Genomic DNA, 21,662 nt, shown 5'->3' with positions numbered 1-21,662 from the left:
TTATAAGTGGATATTAGCCACAAAGGTCCAAATAACCAAGATACAATTCACAGACCACATGAGGGTCAAGAAGGAAGACCAAAGTGTGGGTGCTTCTGTCCTTAGAAGGAGAACAAAATACTAACAGGAGCAAATATGGAGATAAAGTGTAGAGCTGAGACTGAAGGAAAGGCCATCCAGACTGTCCTACCTAGGGATTCATCCCATATACAGTTACCAAACCCAGACACTATTGTGGATGCCAAGAAAGGAGCCTGATAAAGCTGTCTCCTGAGAGGCCCTGCCAGAGCCTTACAAATATAGAGGTGGATGCTCTCAGCCAACCATTGGACTGAACGTGGGGTCCCCAATAAAGGAGTTAAGAGAAAGGACTTAAAGAGTTGAAGAGGTTTGCAACCCCATAGGAAGAACAACAATATAAACCAACCAGTCCCCTAAGAGCTCCCAAGGACTAAGCCATCAGCAAAGGAGTTCACATGGCTCCGGCTGCATAAATTGCAGAGGATGGCCTTGTCAGGCATCATGGGAGGAGAGGTTCTTTGTCCTATGAAGGCCCAATAGATGCCCCAGTGTAGGGGAATTAAAGGCGGTGAGGTGGGAGTGGGTGGGTGAAGGAAAACTCTCATAGAAGCAGGGAGAGGGATGATAGGATAGGGAGTTTCCGGGAGGTGGGGGAAACTGGGAAAGGGAATAACATTTGAAATGTAAATAAAGAAAATATCCAAGAAAACAGAAGAAGAGGAGGGGGGAGGGGAAGGGGAAGGAGAGAAAGGGGAAGGGGAAGGGGGAAGGAAGAAGGGGAAGGGGAAGTAGGAGAAGTGCTGTGGACCCTCTGGGTCCCTTTGTCTGCGTGGAACGGGTTTCTAGTTGCAGGTGGGCAAGGAGTCAGCGAAAATGACAGACAGATTCACACAGGAGATTTTGTAGAATCTGAATGTAATTTGTCAAGTCAAGCATCAAACTTTTTATACAGAAGAATAACAAGAAACCAGGAGAGATACATCCACCAAGTTACAGTGACACAATACAAAAGGAATGTATACATCAAAAGAAGGCGGGGACCAGGCTGCTGCCACTAAGAAGGGAGCCAGGTGTAAAGCTAGTCTATTGTTAAGCCGACCACCAGAGGTTCTGCTCTAGCAGACCTTCTCATGAATAATGCAATACCACAACCCCCCTATTTCCTGGGCCCTGATAATTTCTTGTATGAGTGTAACTTTTAAGTATCTGTGGAGATCTCCAATTGTCAGAAGAATTAACCAACTTGCTTCTAATATGCAATGTAGCCTGTACTGAAGATTTCTGTATCAGTGGGATTCCCTAGCTCTTTCATGGTAAGCCCACCTATTAGCTAGGCCAATTGTGTATTCCTCTGTTTTGGTGAGGCTGGCTGCTGTCTTGAGTAAACACTCTGCAGACCAGCCCTGAGCTGCTCCTGCTCAGTCCTTTGTAATGATGAATAGGTAACTTACTTTCTTACTGAATTCCTACTGAATTTTGTTTGTTGGTTTCAAGAATTTTCTGGGATATTGGAACACTGGCAAAGGCTTAGCTATGTCAGAATTCAGTCTTAAAAGGCACTTATAAGAAGATAATACTAAGAGAGCACGTGGATCCATATACCAGACTAACGCAGGGATAGGGTATGAATATATGGATTATGAGAATGCCAAAGTTCCAGGAGGTGAGTTTCAGTGAAACTCTTTGCCTCGTGAGTGCTTCCAGGCCTTTTGGCCTGACAAGCAAACTTCACTGGAGTGTGCATAGCAGAGAGGAGGAGGAAGAGGAGGAGGAGAAGCAGGAGCAGAGCAGGACCAGCAGCCCTGAAACTTGCTGACTTTTTAGGAAATGGTAATTGTTTCTAGATTCTCTGATTTCTGCAAGATAAACTTTCATGGGGCTTTTACATCATGACCAGAGTGTAAATCAAAAGTTCCTTCAGTTGGGTACCAGAGAGGGCAGACACACTTTAATAGTCTCAACAGTACAATGCATAATGGCCATCATTCCCCAAATCAACATCTGACAATGCCCGAACCTCCAGCCACTAGGGAAAAGGTCTTCCAGTTATCCGGCTGGATACAAAGCACTCTTTGGGGAGGTAGGCATTTGGTAGAGAAAGCTAAACATTTGGCTCTTTTATGGACTTTTCTCCAATTTTTATCAAAAATCTTTTCTTCTTCAACACAAATATATTTAATAATTTATCAATAGTTTGATGGCAAATAATCTCTCTAATGACATGATACATTATATCTGTATGAAGGTATTTACAATAAATAGAAAGCAGGATTTCAAACTATGAGGCTCCAAATTAGAATAACAAAATCAAAACTTAGCTGTAAAAACTAAAATCTCAGAATGAAAATATATCTATAAATAATTGATGATAAAACATATAAAGATACAACTTGAACCTGGCTCATATCCAGAGTGATCTAGGGGTCAGTAATGTGGGTCAGCAGGTTACTGGGTCAGCAGGTAACTGTGTCAGTAGTAACAGGGGTCAGCAGGTAAGGGTGCTTGCAGCCAGGCTGGACAATACAAGCTCAAGCCCTAGAACTCACATACTGGAGGAGACCAGACTCCCTTTGGTAAGTTGTTCTCTGACTTCTGTGCGCGTGCTATGACGTGGTGCTCTTATTTTCTCGTCCTCTCCCTCTCCCTCTCTGTGCTCTTATTTTCTCGTCCTCTCCCTCTCCCTCTCTTTCCAAATAAAACACATTTTAAAGCTGTCTGGTACAACTTGGGCACATGATCACACTGGCATGGAAACACTTTTTTGCATCTTCTTGCACTCATGTACCACCACCTCATCACCCTTTCCAACACGGGTTGTAGTGACGGTTCAGCAAGCAGTACTGCACACAATCTCAGTTTTGCAGCTGAGGTCTGAGGAGCACACCCACTAAGCTACAGGCCTTCTCATTCCTGGAAGCAGACTCACACCACTGAGTGCTGCCACGACTGGTCACTGTTCTCATGCCCTTTCTCCTTGTGTAATACACCTGCAGGCACAGAGAAGTGACTAGAATCTTTCAGTAACCCTGATCTGATGCTAAAGTTTTACCTCTAAAGAAACCAGTTCAGTATTTACTCCAGTATGTTCTACCCAATCCAAAAATAAATAAATAAATAAATAAATAATAATAATATTTACAAGGAATAAATAATGAGAATACTTTCTAGTATATTCTTGATGAAGTATCCCTAACTATCTTAAAAAGAGACATAGTAAATTTATTTACTAAAAGTTAAAAAAAGCTTTAAATTAGCCAGTCTTACAAAAGAAAGCATAGATAAATGGTCTTATTACATCTTGCTGAATCTCTTACCTATGGTGGTTCTTGAAGTAATTGACACTTTGTTTTCTAATGGACTCCTGCAACACTTCAGACTTGCTACCACAAAATTCTTCTCCAACTTGCATCAACCTAGTTGGATAGAAAAGTGTAAGTTTTAGAACATCCTTATAAAAAAAAGAAATAAACAAACAAAAAAAGAAAAACAAGTAATTGTCCAGGTTCTTTAACAAGCACACCTAATAGAAATTTATGTATCTGAAAAAAATTAAAAAGATCCTTCACGCCCAGATCCATCAGTCATGCATGATTATATCCTCTTACATAAAGAAGTTATGCAGAAAACTCATTCTGATTTCTTTTAATTTTTATGGTTGAATTATGCAACAGGAGTCAGTATTCCAAACACTACCTGCTGACAATATCCAGAACAAAGATGAAATCATCATATTTGAATATAGATAAATCAGTTCCAAGCAAGTAGGTTTTTACTTTTAGTTGAACATCCTGTAAGACACAAATAAATAAGTAAATTTATTCTAGTTACAGACTAAAATGAGATAGGAGTATATTTTTAATTCAATGACATCTATCTACTTAGATCAACAGTCAAATCTTTAAAGTAACCTAATGGAGACAGTCCTATGATTATTTTTAAAAAATAGTAATGGACATAATCTCATACAACTTGGCAAAGTTGTGTTAAATTCTACCTAACGTAAAGGCACACATAAGTGCACACACAGATAAGAATGATGCCCTGGGCTAAAGAAATGACTCAGTGAAAAGTCCATACTACTCTTGCGGAGAACTCAAGGTCTATTCCCAATGTCCCAGTGGCTCATAACTAGCTTCAAGGGATTCCACATTGCTGACCTCTAAAGATACCTGTTCTCAGGTGCACATAAGCACAAATAGATACACACATATAATTAAACATTAGATAATATCCTTTTTTAAAAATTATACTCTTACAAATGACAAAAATCATGCATTAATGCATGGGGTTATTTAGAAACCCAAATACAGTATATTTAGAAATGAAAAACTGTAAAATAATTATCAGCTAATAAATAAAAAATGATAGCCTTCACAATTACCTGCAAAAGTGTTATAAAATGGGGAACTTTCACTTGGAAACATACTAAATATTAAAAAGGTCTATAAAAATTCCAGACCATTAATAAACAAGGAATAACTCTAATGAAATTATGTATATATATATATGGATATGGATATATATTTTAAAAAAATCAGTACATTGATTGTAGTAGAACCAAGTGTATGACTAACCAGTAGAGACCAGTTTTGTTCAAATTTTTATATATGTCAAATGAAACTCCTGCCAAAAGTCACAAGAATTTTTCTTTTAAACAATTATTCTAAAATTCTCCTAGAACAATAGGCAATAACTACTTTTTTAATTAATTATTTTATTGGTTTTTATTCTAAATGTTGCCACTCCCAATAGCTGTCTTTTAAAAAGTGAAACTATATAAAAATAGATGTTGTAAGTAATGCTATAAGACTTGTAATATATTAAATATACCACCAACAACTAAAAAAAGAATGAAATATTCAGATAAATAGTCCAAATAATTCAGTAATGCTAAAAAGTATACACTATAATATAATGGCTGAATAAACAGTTGTAAAAAAAAAATCTCCTGATTTTGACCCATGTCAAAAACACTGTGCTAACTAACAACATTATATGTGGGATAAAACCAGACTTGTGAGCAGGCATTTATATCCCCGTAGAGAAGCAGAGACTAGAAGGGTCAAGCATTTTGTCTAAGCTCTTCAGCCTGCTGCATGGCAGAGGTCACCCTTCATTCAAGGTCACCTTTTTTTTTTTTTTTAACCCCCTCTGTATCTGGCAACTAATGAAGTAGACAGAAGCGGAATTATCCAGAAAGTGGTGAAGAGGAAACTTAACTAGTAGAGTGAAAATATTTAATGTTCAGATATCAAACAAAATACACTACCAATTAGTGATTTCTATGTATTCTAAAAAAGGTAAAAATTAGAAATTTCAGAATAATTTAATAAGCCAAAAACATTTTCTGACTGTCTCTTTAGTGCTTCTGATAATACTCTAGGCATAATGGATACAGCAACTAATATGCAGTTTAGAGGCCAATGTACAATTACCAGGTGAACACTTAGCTAAGCTTTACATCGGGAAAGGCCATACACAGAGAAGACAAAAAGATACAGCTCATAGTATGGTATCTCAGAAATGCTACTGCACTTAAAGGAAGCAGAAGAGACAAGTAACTGATAACTGAGAATCTATAAAAACAAATAAAAAACCCAACTAATTCACAAAACAAATTATAATACAGAAGGGATTCAATACTGGAGCAGAAGTTACAGAGGGTGGCAAGCGGTAGTAGAAATAACAACAAACTAAAGCTTGAAACTGGAGCATAATAGTCAACTTGAAGGAACACAATGATCATACATGAAAGTATGACGACTTCCATGAACCAGCCAAATGCTTACATAGGAATGGTATACTAAGTTTTACATCAAATAGGTTGTATATACCAGGAATACAATCAGGTTGCCGTGTCAGATGAGAACTAACTACATACAATGTCAGGTATTTCAAAGGGCACAACTGATTACCAGAAATTCTACAATAAATGCACTAAGTTCAGTTAAGTACAGGAAGGGTCTAATAGAAGACTAAATCACAAAAACTTCATGTCTGGCCCTGGGTGGGTATTTAATAGAGTATGATGTTCCTTTCATATATAATGGTCAAAAATAGCCCTAAACCACAATTACTTGTAAAATTCAACATTTTAATATCATCATAAGAGAAAATACATAAGTCAAACAATTGTAACGACAACATTAATATATTTAAATACTAAACTATAAATTGAAATTGTGTAACCAATATAGGGTTGTCAAAAACCAGAGCACTATATTCTAATAAAGTTAAATGATTTTTGAGGAAATTTATGTTTTTAGGATGTTTCCCTAAATTATTTTTAAAAGAAAACTTATACTAGAAGATAAAACTAAAAGCAAACTAAATGGAGGGGCGTGGGACCATAGCATATCTACAAGGCTCTACAGTCTTTCATTGTTACAAAGATTCCAAGGAAATTATACTTTTATCTAGGAAGAACCAGGTTTTAATTAAATTTCAGAATACAACTGAATCAGTCTACTGAAAAAAAATGTAAAAAGATCATTATGGGTCTATTTATAGTTCATGTGATGACATCCAAACCTGCAAGGTGAGAGCACAAAGTAGGGCCTTTAGAGAGGCTTTACGTCACGACAAGGAGGGACCCTTGTGAATGGGATTAACTTAAGTTAAATGATTCTTATATTGATGCCTGAGAAACATGGCTTTCCAGTTCCACAGTAAGGGCAATTGTTGAAGTATAAAGCAGAACTTTATCCAACACAAACTCTTAAGAATTTTGACCTTAAACTTTCCAGACTCAAGAGTTGTAAGGAACAATATAGATCTTCTGAAACAGTCCAGGCTAGGGCATTTTAGTATAGCAGTCCAAATGATGGAGCACATCAACACCAGCCCAAATTCAGGTAAAAGGAATACAGCATTCCTCAACGAAACTTATTGAGGAAATAATATTCTTCCTACATTCTGACCAAATTATCACCTACTTATTTCTTTTCTAAAATTAAGCAAAAAGGAAATTAAGAAAATTAAGTAAAATAAAAAGGACATCTCAATAAAAAGGCACATCTTCTTTAAGAAAGCATAAGATTCCTTAATCAAGGAATATACTGGAGATTTTCAAACTAAGAGATTTTTGTCTATTGTTCTTTATAATCTATATAATTATCAACTAATTACACAAATTAAGTTAAATGATAGCCAAAGATGAACTAGCATATGATTAAGCCTTCAGAGAGTACAATAACACAAAGTGTAAAAACAACTAAACAACTAAACCAGCTGTGCCATGCGCATCTCAGAGCACAGCTTCGGTAAGAATGAGCATAAATAACCACACCTGCCATATCCGGGTAAGGCCGTGCTCTAACTTCTTCTTTACGTAGCCACGGTCAAAAGTGGCCTCCTCAGTACTCATCACATTGCTTCCTTCTGAAAATGAAAGAAAGATGGCAAATGTCTTTAATTCTGTTTTATTCCGAATTTTTTTTTGTTGTATTTTCTCATTTTTATAAGCCAACCTAAGATTAAAAAAAAATTCTGGGCAAAGGTTAAGAGTACTTTAGATTCCTAGCAACTATATGGTTCTGGGAGCCTTTTGTTTTGTAACTTTGCTCCTGCGGAATCCCACCACCTCTTTTGGTGTCTGTGGGCACCAAGCATGCACGTGGTGCATAGGCATACATACAAGCAAACATCCAGACATAAAATTAAAAACAAAATATGCTCGATATATGTATTGAAAGTGATAGTAAAATCAGGCACTGGAATTAAACTCTTTTGATAAATGGGATAACTTCAAACAGAGAATGTTAAATATATTCAAGACTATGCAGGACACATGTGAATAGGCTTATGAACCCATTGAAGGCATGGCGGCCCCAGAGCTACATACCACCTGCATCTAGACCATTTGACAGTCTGATGTCAGGGAGCTAGAAAACCAAACAAACCTACTGTCAGGTAATGTGCATGCCAACAGAGTAGAACACAGGAGGCACAGTTTTTTTTTTTTTTATTTTTAGAATTCATATTACATTTTTATAATCAACAATAATATTATAATATTGATCATTCCAAATAAATAATTTAACAATATCTAGTCCCACAGGTAAAATCAATTTTGTTCCTAAAGGAAGTTTCCCACCTGGAAATACAAACATGCATCTGTATTAAAGCAAATGTAGCTGAGTGGCCTGCAGAGTAACAGCCACATATCTGCACTCAGGCTGGCATGCTGTCCAGTGGGAAGTAAGAGAAGACCATACATACACACTCTATCCAACTCCGATATCCATCTAGCTAGCTCCAGGCTAGAACTTACCATGACCCAGCAGCAGAGTTGTGCATGTAAACTACACCTTTAGTGTTTTGTATAGAATTTACAGTGGTAGGAAGACAAATAGGATCACTATAAAGCTACAGAAAATGAATTTTAGAGGCTGATCACCTTTATAAAAGGACTGGGAACAATTCCCCATTCCTGGTTCTTACATTGTATTTCTGCAAGTCTGAATTATATTCTATTCAGAATTATATATATTGCTGGTGGACTGCTGAATTAGTCAGAAAACCAAAATGCTTTAAGGTTTAGATTAGGAACAGGGAACTGTAACAAAAAAGGTCTAAATATGTAAGGCCCAAATCTGGTATGACTCAGTATTGCATTACCATATTTTGGTTATAACATTTATATAGAGATCATATATATATTTAGTATTCTTATAGCTAATGTATCTGCTAATCCTACTTGAAATCTGCCCTTTGGTTTATCTGTTAAGTTACTTGTTAGAAAACAAAAATGGTCCTATAACATCTTACAACTGCTTATAACTAGAAAAAAATGTGAAATATTAACAAAGTAGAATAAGTTTTAGAAAACCTGATATCTCAATGAGCCTAGAAATTCCAGCTTCGGCTGAACCCTGGCCCCACATGCTCAGCAGGCACTTACCACTGAGCTGCACCCCCACCCCACTGTATTAAATTGTATGACACAGTATGATTTATGCTATGTATCACACAAATGTTAATAAAATAATTGTTTTAAAAGTAAAATTCTGTGTGTGTAGGTGAATGTGAACGGGTGTACAGGTACACATGTGTGTATCTGTACCTGCTTGTGAAAGTCACAAGTTGTTGTTGTATGGTGGTGTGAATAAAAATGGCTCCCCATAGGCTCATATATTTTAATGTTTAGTCACCACGGAGTGGAACTTTTTGAAACAATTAGAAGGGTTAGGAGGTATGGCTTCTTGGGGGCAGTGTGTCACTGGGGCAGGCTTTTAAGTTTCAAAACTATGGCAGGCCTAGGCTCTCTCAGATGAGGATGTAGCTCTCCACTACTGCTCCAGCATCCTCTTGCTTGTTATCATGCTACCCACCATGAGGATAAGAGATTAAGCCTCCAGAACAGTAAGCAAGTTCCTAATTAAACACTTCTCTCTTAAGAGTTGCTGTAGTCACAGTATCTCTTCATAGCAATATAACAAAGACTAAGGCAGAAGTTGGTACCAGGGCGGAGGGTATTGCTGTGATAGGCCTAACCATGCTGCTTGTTAGTGGAATGTGAATTCTGAGACTGTGTATTAGAAAAACATGTCCTTCCTGGGTCTTCAGGAGTCTTACTAGGAGTACAGAAGACAATGGTGCTGAGAATAATGTAAATTAGGATGACCCAGCTGAAAAAGTTTCAGAAGGGAAGAATATTAGGAAGAAGCCTAGAGATCATTCTTATGATATTTTGGCAAAGAATGTGGCTGCTTTTTTGCCTTTCCCCTAAAGAAATCTCCTTGAGGCTAAATCGAAGAGGTTCAAGATTACGCATCTCCTCACACCATACATTTTGTATTTCCCTCACCCTGTCTGCTCCTTTTGATTATAGATCTGCCTATTAGGCTGTCATCCAGTCTCCTCTGCCAACCCTCTTAAATTGAGGTTTCAAATTCCATGTCAGACCTGGGCGCCCCGCCCCCTGCCCACAGATCAGGACATAGCTTTCAGCTACCGTGTATATGCTTCCATGCTCCCCATCATGAGGACAATGACCTAAACCTCTGAAACTGTAAGCAAGTCCCTAATTAAATGTGTTGTTTCATTAAGAACCTCCTTGCTTGTGGTGTCTCTTCACAGCAATGGAGCAGTGACAACAACAGGTCTTTTCCTCGGTCGATGAACCTGCAATGTGCTGACTTGGCTAGGCTGGCTGGCCGCTGCCTCCAGGTCCCCACACGGTGTCTTACACAGTTACAACAGGATCCACACTCAGGTCCTCGTGCTTGAGTGCCAAGTCCTTTAGTGACTGAGCATAAACCTGTCTCATAAACCCGCAATTATCTGAGATGCGCAATCTTGAATACTGTTTGGAAAGGGCCACCTGAGGATTTGAAGTTACTGCTGCTTTTATTACTTAGCATTGTATACCATAGCTACTTAAAACTGAATTTTCCTTACAAAATGAATGTTTTAAGTTCCGCATGACCCTGGATTCCTGTATTTTCAAAAGGGACAATACCAACATAATTATTAATTCTTAGAGCCTGACTTAATGCTCACAACTTGCAAATTAGAGTAATAGTGAGCACTAGTATTTCTTTCACTGTAAACCTAAAAACGACCAATCTCTTACCAAGTTTACAACTGATGACACCAGAGGAACACTTTTAAAGCTTTTTCAAGACAATACAGCACCAGGGCCATCAACATGCACGCTAAGAAACAGACTCAGATACCACTTGAAAGTCCTCTGTAGTGCTGAATCCCCAGACTTAAAGGTCTGAAGGACTTCTTTTGCTTTTGTCCTAAAGGTGGGTCTTATCCCTCCTTTCCCTTACTCCAGAAACTCGGCACATGCCAAACACATGGCCCATGCTACAGCGCAGTTTGAAATGAGAAATTAAACCATGTCCTACCAGCAGCTGCAGCTGTTTCCTCATTGTCGTGTTTCTCGTGCCACTCCATGGTTCTGTAGTAGCTGAGCATGACTTCCCACAGTGCTTTGCACAGGTCTGCCAGGCACGGAATATAGCTGTCTGGTGTCACGTGCTAAAGAAAAGGAGTTAGTTCCCAAGAATTACATTTTCTTAACTAAAGCCACTCCAAATAAAATGTCCTACTGTTAATCAAATACAAGTGAGCACTACAAGCTAAGACATTGCTTCCAATGGACGAGCCTAAGAATAGTATCAGTAACAAAGACCCTTTCAAGTAATTTCCATTTCAACACATCATTTTATTACTCATTAGTAATAGCACTCCAGATAGTATGAAACATCTGGAGTCCCTGAACCAAAGGATCCAAGAAATTATTGAACAGGTAACTATTCTAAACAGTACTTTTAACTTTCCCAAGTGTTGGGACACAGTCCAAGAATGGAATTGTGTAAGAGGAACCTGAGACCTTGTGAAAAAACTCCAAGTAAACAAGACAAGAGTCTCCTAATCGCTGTCCCTCCATAACACTTTACGTTTTCTGTGCGCCTGGAGGTGGCGTTTATTCAGTTATTGTTATTCATATGCAAACTGTGACTTTGCAAGGTGAGACTTGTCCTTGGGATTGAACACCTCCCTAATGTGACCCTCTGAGCCCTCAGAGCATAAACTGTCTGCTGCTTGAAATAAACTTGCCTATGCATGAGACTTGAGTCAGCCTCATTTTTCGGTCCTGCACTCCCAAGTTCATGGCACTAACTAGACCACTAAACACCCAAATACATATACTTTTTCATCCACATGTCTAACTATGCAGACATGGCTTTATATTTCTCCTTGGACCAGAGTCACAACTAGCAAACTGGTGGCTGGATTTACAATTCAATCTGTGTAAAATAAGTGAGCACTTTGAGAGACGTCCAAATTCTACAGATACTCCAGAACTCACAGACATTTCAGTAAAGTAAAACATTTTAAAGCAAGATATTACAAGGGAGGGACCTGCACGAGGGCTCTGCACCCTTCTCCCTTACAGCTCTAAGAAGAGGCCTTCTGTGCTTTTGCTCCTATTCTACCTTTTAAGCTTCCCGTCTGTCATAAGGCAGCATTTGCCCCATTGTTAGATTTTCTAGATCCTTTACATTTGTGACCAATCCACCAGCCAGGACTCTGCTGATGAGCACAGATGGGCTCAGGCACTGGAGTGAGTGCTCCTCCAAGGGGAAGGACGAGCAGAGCAGAGCTCAGGAGAATGGACAGATGCATTAGGCTGCTGCTGCGCATCCTCACAGGCCCAAAGCCTGCAGGCGCTGCTCATGAAGCTTACATACCAATGGCCTAGCAGGGCTGCTTGGATGCAGCATGCCTGCAGACCTTCCCAGACTGCTGCCTGGGAGGCTCACATGTCAGTGGCCCTCACTCTCAAAAAGACCTTTTCTTCCCAGAAGGATTTCACTCTCCCCAAACTCTTTATTTACCAAACATTAACCAGGATGTCTCAGCATACTCTTGGGTAAGCACATTGACTTTCTCAAGCTGAACCCCAAAGCAGAAGAGCTAACCTCTGGAACCAGAGTGCCCATGCAAGGCTTATAACAATCTACTTTACTGGTTTAATATGACAAAACAAAGTAATAATGTTTTCCCTATTAATAGGTCTAAGAAGGCAAAACCAAATGACTGCCTCACCGACACCAAAACAGAAAAACCGATGGTCATTCATCCAAGACCCATTCCTGACTAACAGCTCGTGACTATATTAAGAATGGTATCCACTATTAAACAGATTTGGGAGATAGTGGTCAAAACAATTAGACTAAACAACTAGGGGCCACACAAACAAAAAGCTACTTTAATCTACTAACTGACATAAGAACTGAAAATTCCTACAGATCTCTAAAACTACCTCAGTAATAACCCAGCAATGATGGGGGTTATAAAAAAATAAGACTCATATCAATAACAATCATTTAAAGCATTTATAATTAAGAGATAAAAAAGTTTTAGAAATAATCTTTGCAATATAAGTTCAAAAACTCCATAAGGAAAATCATGAGACAATGTGAAAAATGTAAAAGACTTGAACTAGTGGAAAGTCAAGGTACTCTTGATGAGGATATTTCAGTGTTATCGACATATTCTACTTAAGTTAATTCAAGATCTTATTATGATACCCATTAAAAATACCCAGTCTCTCATGAAAACCCAGCAAATGGTGGAGGTGGCTCCTCACATCATTAGACACCTGTTTTCAGTGTTCAGCAACTAGGCAGTCAATAGAAAAGTCAAAATCAGACTCACTTTATACACCATAAAACGAAGAGTAAGAAATCTAAATAAAAACTATAACTATACAGCAGTAAGAGAAAATATGAAGCATTTCCTTTTTAATGTTGATACAAAGTTCTCTTCTACAAACTCAACATTCAGAGGTAACAAAACTAAAAGTTGATAAATTTTTACATTAAAAAGCAGAACTTATATGACCATAAACAAGTCAAAACGCAAACAATATAGTTGAAGAAATTCACACACATACGTAAAGAACTAATATTCCACGTCTAGATGGAATTCTAAGGAGTGAGAAGCTGGATATGAGAGTGTATGCCTCAAGTCCTAACTCTTTGGAAAGCTGATGCAGGGGAATGGACATATGCATTCGAGGCCAGCCTGGGCAGTACAGTAAGAAGTCCCTTTCAGAAAGAGAAGAATTGCAACAACCGTCTGGTTAGGGGCAGCATGCAAACCCGAGAGAATACGCTTCACAAGCACACACCAGGATGGTGTGGGACAGTATGCTTAGCGTGCATACTCTAGACGGAGAAAGCCACAGCCAAACAAGCTTCCCACACCACTGTTGAAAGCAGCCTTAATCTCGGAGAGAGACAGGAATCACCTAACAGAACAGCCTCTTCAACTATGCAATCTCACCTCTAGAAATGCATCCTGGTGAGGCGCCATAGCCAAATGTGCAGCTAAAAACCACTGGAGTCTATACAAACCCCAAACACAGGAACATGCAGAAGAAACTGTCACTTATATACATCAAAAAATAGCATGCAGTTATATAAAATAATTTCACATGCTTATTTTTATAATTGTTAGCTTACAATGGCCAGTTTCATTTTTTCTTCTTCAGTTTATTTTAGCACATCATTATACCTGACTCATTTCTAACCAAATATATATTAAAAAAAAAGAACAAAATCAGTAAGGATTAAAAATATATGGCCAAGTGAAACAAAACTCAAAAAAGTCCCTGGCTATACCGCAGGGAGTCTTTACTTAATACAAGAGCTCCTCTGAGGCCAATTTAAAAACAAAAAAACCAAAACAACAACAACAACAACAAAGACTTCACAAATTCAATAGTACTTAATATACATTTATATTAAGCAAATACATTTCATCTAAGTATATCCCAACATTTTGCCTAGAATATAAGAGGAAGATAGTATTAGAAATATTTTTTCAGGGAAACATTAGGACTGTAAAAATAACTGTTACAGTCAAACAATTTTTACAACAGGTCATAGTTTATAACCCAAAAAATTAAACCTTAATTCTACTACCTTTCACTCTACACAATGTGAGGAAAGAGGCTCCTTGCTTATGCTCTCTCTTGGGCCTCCTCCCCTGTGCTATCACTTAGGAGCTTACTATATTTTACAGCTGTATCAAGCATGATACATTAATGTTGTCTTTTTTTTTTTTCCAAAACAACTGAAGTTAAAGCAAAGCTGCTTGTCACTGATTTAAGCATGAATGATTCAAAGCTCTAGCTGAATCAATGATTTTGTCTAAAAGTCTGCCAAAAGAACTCAAATTTTATTATAATCCAATACATCAATGTGTACAAGCATATGAGAATAATAAATTTAACACCAGATAGCAAGATAATTCCCATCTAAGTTTATATTTAAAATATAAACTTTAGAGACCATTTTACTAAATAAATGTAATAGCTTTTAAAGGTGTTTTCAATGTATATAAATTATGGCATATTAATCTCTGTATGCTGGCAATAAGAGTCATTTTGCATTAAAACTCAGCCATTTCCACTATACCATTCTAGCAGTTAGCATCTACACTCAAAAAACAATTCTTCCTAGCCATGTACTTAAAATCATTAGCAAGCCAGGCATGGTGGCATTACCTATAACCGAACACAAAAGAGACCGAGGCAGGTGTGTTACAAGTTCAAGTCCAGCTCGAGCTTCATAGTGAGCCCTGCTTCACTACCCAACTCATGATCAAACCAGTCAATAATTCTGTATGGCCAGGAAAGGGGAGGGATGCATGGACGTCTGTCCCTAGCTGAGGGTTGCAATACACAAGAAACCATGTTGGAGCCATTTCACCTTTCATAAAACAAACAGAGGTACCCAGAGCTATGTCATCACTTCCTCAAGCCAGTCATCAGTTACCAAACACCTAGCAAGGAAGCTCGGGTCACACCCTGACATCGTAGTTCCACTTCTATGTTCACATGTGGGAAACTGCAATTCTCTGAATGAATCAATTCAGGAAACACTAACAGTCTAACACCTCTTCTTGACATGTCTTTAAGGAGAGGAAGCAAAAGTGTAACTTCCAGAGGTGGCTCCATGTTTACAGCTGCATTCATCGCCCAGAGACTTCTGTGCAGGTGCAAGTGAGGGAAAGAGAATGCAGTCTCTGAGAAACAATGTTTAGTACAGAAAAGAAAGAGTTTAAACAAAATAATGTTCAAGGGGAAAAAAGAAATCCCAAATCTATAGAAAAGGTATTCAATTCTCCTAACTTGGATGAGCACAGAGAGCAACAAGCACCCCATTGCAAGATCTGGATCTGCAAACCTGGCTCTCACAGTGAAGAAACGTGAACACAATGTGAACACATGAAGGCTCCCTAATCTGATCTTGATTGATGTTTAACTTTCCATGGATCTGACTTCTCATCTCACCACAATCAGTTCAGAGAAAGCCTATAACCTTCCATCTCTACTATTGCCTTAGTCAGGGTTTCTATTCCTGAACAACATCATGACCAAGAAGAAGCTGGGGAGAAAAGGGTTTATTCAGCTTACACTTCTACACTGCTGTTCATCACTAAGGAAGTCAGGACTGGAACTCAAGCAGGTCAGGAAGCAGGAGCGGATGCAGAGGCTATGGAGGGATGTTTCTTACTGGCTTGCCTCCCCTGGCTTGCTCAGCCTACTCTCTTATAGAACCCAAGACTACCAGCCCAGAGATGGTCCCATCCACAAGGGGCCTTTCCCCTTGATCACTAATTGAGAAAATGCCTTACAGTTAGATCTCATGGAGGCATTTCCTCAACTGAAGCTCCTTTCTCTGTGATAACTCCAGCTGTGTCAAGTTGACACACAGACCATCCAGTGCAATTATAAACTGAGTTTGGTTGATGTTCAATGTATAGTGTAAGTACCCTAAATTGCAAGCTGGAAGCATATAGTCGAAGACTATCTTTTCAAAGTTGCCTCAGTGAGAAGTGATGAGTACAGGCTGACTGTCCTTTATTGTATAATTGAACTCATAAGACAACTCTACTAAGTGTATCACAAAATCAGAAATCTCTAGACAGTTCTAGGGCATTTTTATTGTTTCATATTTAGATTTAGCACTCTACTCACATCCTAATAAACATGTAGACTACAGAGGGTCTGGTATTTTACAGAGATCCAAATTCCACAGCGCCTGCACTCACACGCGCACACACACACACAGAGCGTCATTAACACCTCTGGGAAACTGCTGCATGCCAATCACTGGTCAAAACATGGAAAAGTGCTTAAAAGACATTCCCTCAGCTGTAAATCTCTAGTAATTTCTGCATGTGCCATGCTGTATGCAATGTTAACATCTTCTGTACTTCCTAAGCACCAAAACACCTCAGCAACAGCAGAAAAAGAACAGAACTGGATGGGAGAGGGCTGGGCTTGGAGCCCAAACCTGTCACTTCCTTGGCCATGACTCCTGCATACCAACAAAGCATGACAAATATTACTAGCACCTGACTAGACTCCTGACTAAAAAACACATACAGCTTGTGGAGAAAACTGCCATTCTCAATTATCGGGCACTTGATCATTCGTGCTAACCAGGAATACAAACAAAAAGTGTACTGTATAAATAACAACTGTGGCACAGAAATTGTCTCTTGAGTACCAGTGTTAGGTGTTTCTAACTGCTAATAAGTATCCTTAATCAATCACATACTAGCATTATAAAACAGGCAATGTGCACATCATTATAATATGTATTTCAAAGTTACAAAAGATACAATATGTTATGGTACCTGAAATGACCATAATTATTTAAATATTTAAATTATTTAAATATAAGAACACTGTTGAATTAAGAACAGCAGAAGACATGAAACACAAGGTATTTTTTTCCAGAACACTGGTCAGCATGATGGTCTCCAGTGTCCTCTGCTTCCTGAGACCACATGTCTACATCTGCTTACCATCACCATCTACTTTTAAATATGAGGCAGAAATGACTCCCACCACCACATAAAGTTAAGAACTTCATGTCCTGTGACCAGATTCCTTCATGAATCAGCAGCTTTCCTGAGTGATGCCAATGAGAACCACTTACTTGTTCCCATGAGAAAGATATGCTTATGTTCTCTTTCATCAGCTTCCTTAGTCAACATCAAAGGAGGAGATAGCCACCATCATTTATAGAACAAAGTCACTAAATGGCATTATTCTGATAAACTAGTCAACAAACTGAATTGAAGTCATTTCTCCCCACCCCCTAAATCTTAATCACCAAGAGCATACCATGTGCACAGCAGGCCGGGCATATATTCTCAAGCACTGCACTGCTCATGCCAGCTCTACCTGTGCTGACCACTAGCGAATTGTGGGAGGAGCAGCTCTGCAGGGGTGGCACTATGCAGGAACTTAAAGAAAAGACGATACAGCTGGAGACTGTTGTGCACACCACACAGGCTGTCCATTTCTTTGGCACCAGTTTTGGTAAAAAATTCAAGCAGTTCTGCAACCACCTGAGGCTATAAGCTAACCCAGAACTGCCACAGGGGGTCAATACTATACTCGTCTCTAAAAGCTTTATTATTTCATCATACTAGGCAATATTTTATGTGTATGCGTGGTTTCTATGACTAAGCTCTAGAATAGTAGCAAACCATTTTTCCCCACAACTGCTACCACATATATTTGACTACCTTTGTACTGAGGTACCAGAAATCTTTTAGGGCTAACTTGAAAAAGCATTTTTTGAAGAGGCCTTTCACAATGACAAGAAACAGCTATTTCAAAGATCACCTTATCATCACTGTTTTTCTAAGTGACAATAATCCAAAAGAAACACAATGAGAAACACATCATGCATAACTTTTCACTCATCAAAGCATATAGAATCATCTTAACTGTGGAATTAAGAGTTTGAATGTACAGGACTAGCTCATAAAGCTTGACTTTGAAAAGCATACAAAAACAATATGTACAGATACAAACATACCACTGTAAAAAGACTAGACCGTCATTTGTTTAAAGTGCTTCTTTTGAATTAGTAGGAATCATTTCCTATTTTGTTGAAATTACAAACTTGTAATTACCTACTATATCACTTAAAGTCATCTACCAATTATAGCCATACTAACAACATCATATACAAGGCCACTTGATGGTTAACAGGTACCAAGCAAGTTAAGATGGCAGCATCTGAAACCTGGGAGACTAAAGGAGGTAATCCCAAACTCAAGATATCTGAAAAACAAAGAAACAAAACAACCAAAAACAGAAAAGGGAAGAAAAAAACCTCAATGAGTAGCAAGCAGATGTGCGGTTTCCTCTGTGGTTCTATAGACACTCTGAGCTATGGGTCAGCTACACTTCCTGCTAAAGCATACCCTAAATATGTCCACTCCTCACCTGCTTTCTAGGACGAACCACATTAGAAAAGAAAAAAAATGATAAATATGTTTGCTTTTATTTTAGGGGCATCTTCAGGCAATAGGTGCAAAGAAGCAGGAAATTACTGATTTAAAACCTAAGGGAGAGAAGAAGAAAAAAGAAACTAATACACACCGTACAGAGATCTTTATACTGAAGCTTCTGGAATTTTGTATCCGTGTTTCCTGCACACAGCTCCACATAGCCAAGCACAACCTGAAATACGGTGTTGTGAATGGCTTGAGTGAAGTGCATATGAAGCTGATCCATTGCAGTCTAGGAAAGAAAAAATAAACAACATAATGTCATAGTCTAAAATACATGTCAAAACTTGACAGAACAAAGTAGCAAATCCTCATCAACTACAGCAATGGCATGGAGACCCATGGAATTAAGTGTAGTACACAGTGTGGGCAAAGCAGCTTTCATATACCCATGGCATCACACCATTCAGGCTGCATGTAACTGAAACTGTGCTGCTGTTCTCATTTATAACCGGCATTCTGGCCCATCAAACATAATTGTACCTGTGTCTCCTGTCCTATAACACTCCTTCTCTTACACTGTTCAGGAGATTTCTCAATGGTTAGCTTCTCAGAGAAGCCTTTTCTGACTCAACTATTTAAGTCAGTATGTTTCTAGCACTCTTTTTTGGTTTCTCTGGGTATAGCTCTTTGCATCACTTCCTATACCACTTGACAGCATCCTCACTCACAACTTTACCATGTGCATCTGTGGTGGTTTGAGTAAGAATGGCTCCCATAACTGTACACATTAGAATGCTTGCTCACCAGGGAGTGGAACTATCTGAAAGGATTAGACTGATTAGGAGGTGTGTCCTTGCTGGGTAGGTGTGGTCTTGTTGGAGGAAGTGTGTAACTGTGGGTAGGCTTTGAGGTTTCAAAAGGCCAACTCAGGCATAGGCTCCCTATCTCTTGGGGGGAAACTAATTAAGGGTGAAGTCCACCATGACCAGATAGCCTCTAGACTCTGCAATATGGGTCAGAATTTATTAGTGACCTTATCTGGAGAATTCTAAGCCCCAACATGTAGTCCAATTGGATTACAGCATCAATTTCCTTTGTCCTGATAAAACCTGTTTAGCCAGCACCTGAGAGTCCTGAAATGCTTCCCTATGTTAATGATGTAATTTCAGATATCCTATGCCCCTAACCAATGACCTTTGCCCATCCTGGATGTGCCTACCCTCAATCCCCAAGACTTTATAAGCCTTGAATCACCTAAATAAAGGTGATCTGCCCCCTGATAGCTGGTCAGGATGTGGTTATTCACGGTATGTACTCACAGGGTTTCTGAAACCCCTGTTCCAGTCTCTGTTCCTACTATCCTTGTGGACCAAACTGTCCCATGATCCATGAGGGTGGGGGACGGGGTATAGATCCACATCTCTCTCTGTTTGCTGTGGATGGATCGGATGTAAAGCTCACAGCCATTTCTCCAGCACCATGACTGCCTGAGTTGTTTCATGCTCCCCATCATAATAATAAGAGTAACTTTCTGACACTGTAAGCAAGCTCTCAACTAAACGTTGCCCATCTTTTCTAAGAGTTGCCCTGGTCATGGTGTCTTCCCAGCAATAGAACATTGGCTACAATGGTTGGTTTCCCTCACCAGAACAGGATATAGATGACAATTTATACTCTGAGACCTGGAGTAATACTGTAAATAGGAACCACATATATTTCTCTTGTAGTCTTCCCAAGATACAGGTTAAAATATGAAAATTAAGAAAAGTCAAAAAAGGTTCCACGACTCCACCAGGTGAGGTGACTCTGCACAGGTGAGAGTGTTGGACTACAGAAGCTAACAGCTTCTGGGACAGGCGGGAGCCACAGAGCTTCTGAGGCAGCCCTCTTTTCGGGCTCCAGACATCCTGGTACTTTCCCTGCCAGAGGAGAGATGTCCTCCCTGCCCGGGAAGGCTTTGAAGGAGCACCTGGGGGAGCCATCTTGGTTCCTGGATCCCTCCGAGACTAGTCTGTGCAGGTGAGAATGTGGACTACAGAAACTAACAGCTTCTGTGACAGGCCAAAGCAACACAGCTTCTGGGACAGGTCCTGTTTTGGGCCTTCATCTTCGGGCAGGAGGGAGGTCCAAATGGCAGATATCTGTGCACCTTCCCTGTAAGAGGAGAGCTTGCCTGCAGAGAGTGCTCTGACCACTGAAACTCAGAGGAGAGAGCCTGTCTCCCAGGTCTGCTGATAGAGGCTAACAGAATCACAAGAGGAACAATCTCTTACCAGAGACAACTATAACAACTAACTCCAGAGATTACCAGATGGCGAAAGGTAAACTTAAGAATCTTACTAACAGAAACCAAGACCACTCACCATCATCAGAACGCAGCACTCCCACCTCACACACTCCAGGGAACCCTAACACACCCGAAAAGCTAGACCCGGATTTAAAAGCATATCTCATGATGATGGTAGAGGAAGTCAAGAAGGATTTTAAAAATTCACGTAAAAAAATACAGGAGAACACTGCTAAACAGGTAGAAGACCTTAAAGAGGAAGCAAAAAACTCCCTTAAAGAATTGCAGGAAAACAGGACCAAACGGGTGATGGAATTGAATAAAACCATCCAAGACCTAAAAAGGGAAGTAGAAAACACAACAAAGAAAACCCAAAGTGAGGTAATGCTGGAGATAGAAACCCTAGGAAAGAAATCTGGAACCATAGATGTGAGAATCAGCAACAGAATACAAGAGATGGAAGAGAGAATCTCAAGTGCAGAAGATTCCAGAGAATATCGGCACAACAATCAAAGAAAATACAAAATGCAAAAAGATCCTAACTCAAAACATCCAGGAAATC

General features: G+C 39.1%; 1 protein-coding gene across 1 annotated transcript in view; it reads right to left on the bottom strand.

Moving 5' to 3' along the window:
- The window catches only part of Vps50 (VPS50 subunit of EARP/GARPII complex), a 101,068-nt gene that overhangs the window by 38,246 nt on the left and 41,160 nt on the right, over positions 1-21,662 (bottom strand). The window contains exons 12-16 of the mRNA XM_021164267.1: positions 18,962-19,102; positions 10,881-11,013; positions 7,310-7,401; positions 3,715-3,809; positions 3,336-3,434 (exon numbers count right to left, since the gene is read on the bottom strand). Coding sequence (XP_021019926.1) covers positions 3,336-3,434; positions 3,715-3,809; positions 7,310-7,401; positions 10,881-11,013; positions 18,962-19,102 — 560 coding nt within the window. The remainder of the gene's footprint in view (positions 1-3,335; positions 3,435-3,714; positions 3,810-7,309; positions 7,402-10,880; positions 11,014-18,961; positions 19,103-21,662) is intronic.

The sequence above is a fragment of the Mus caroli genome, chromosome 6, assembly GCF_900094665.2.
Source record: "Mus caroli chromosome 6, CAROLI_EIJ_v1.1, whole genome shotgun sequence".
Classification (NCBI taxonomy): Eukaryota; Metazoa; Chordata; class Mammalia; order Rodentia; family Muridae; genus Mus; species Mus caroli.
Note: the sequence above shows the minus strand (reverse complement) of the source record. Positions and strands in the feature narration are given on the sequence as shown.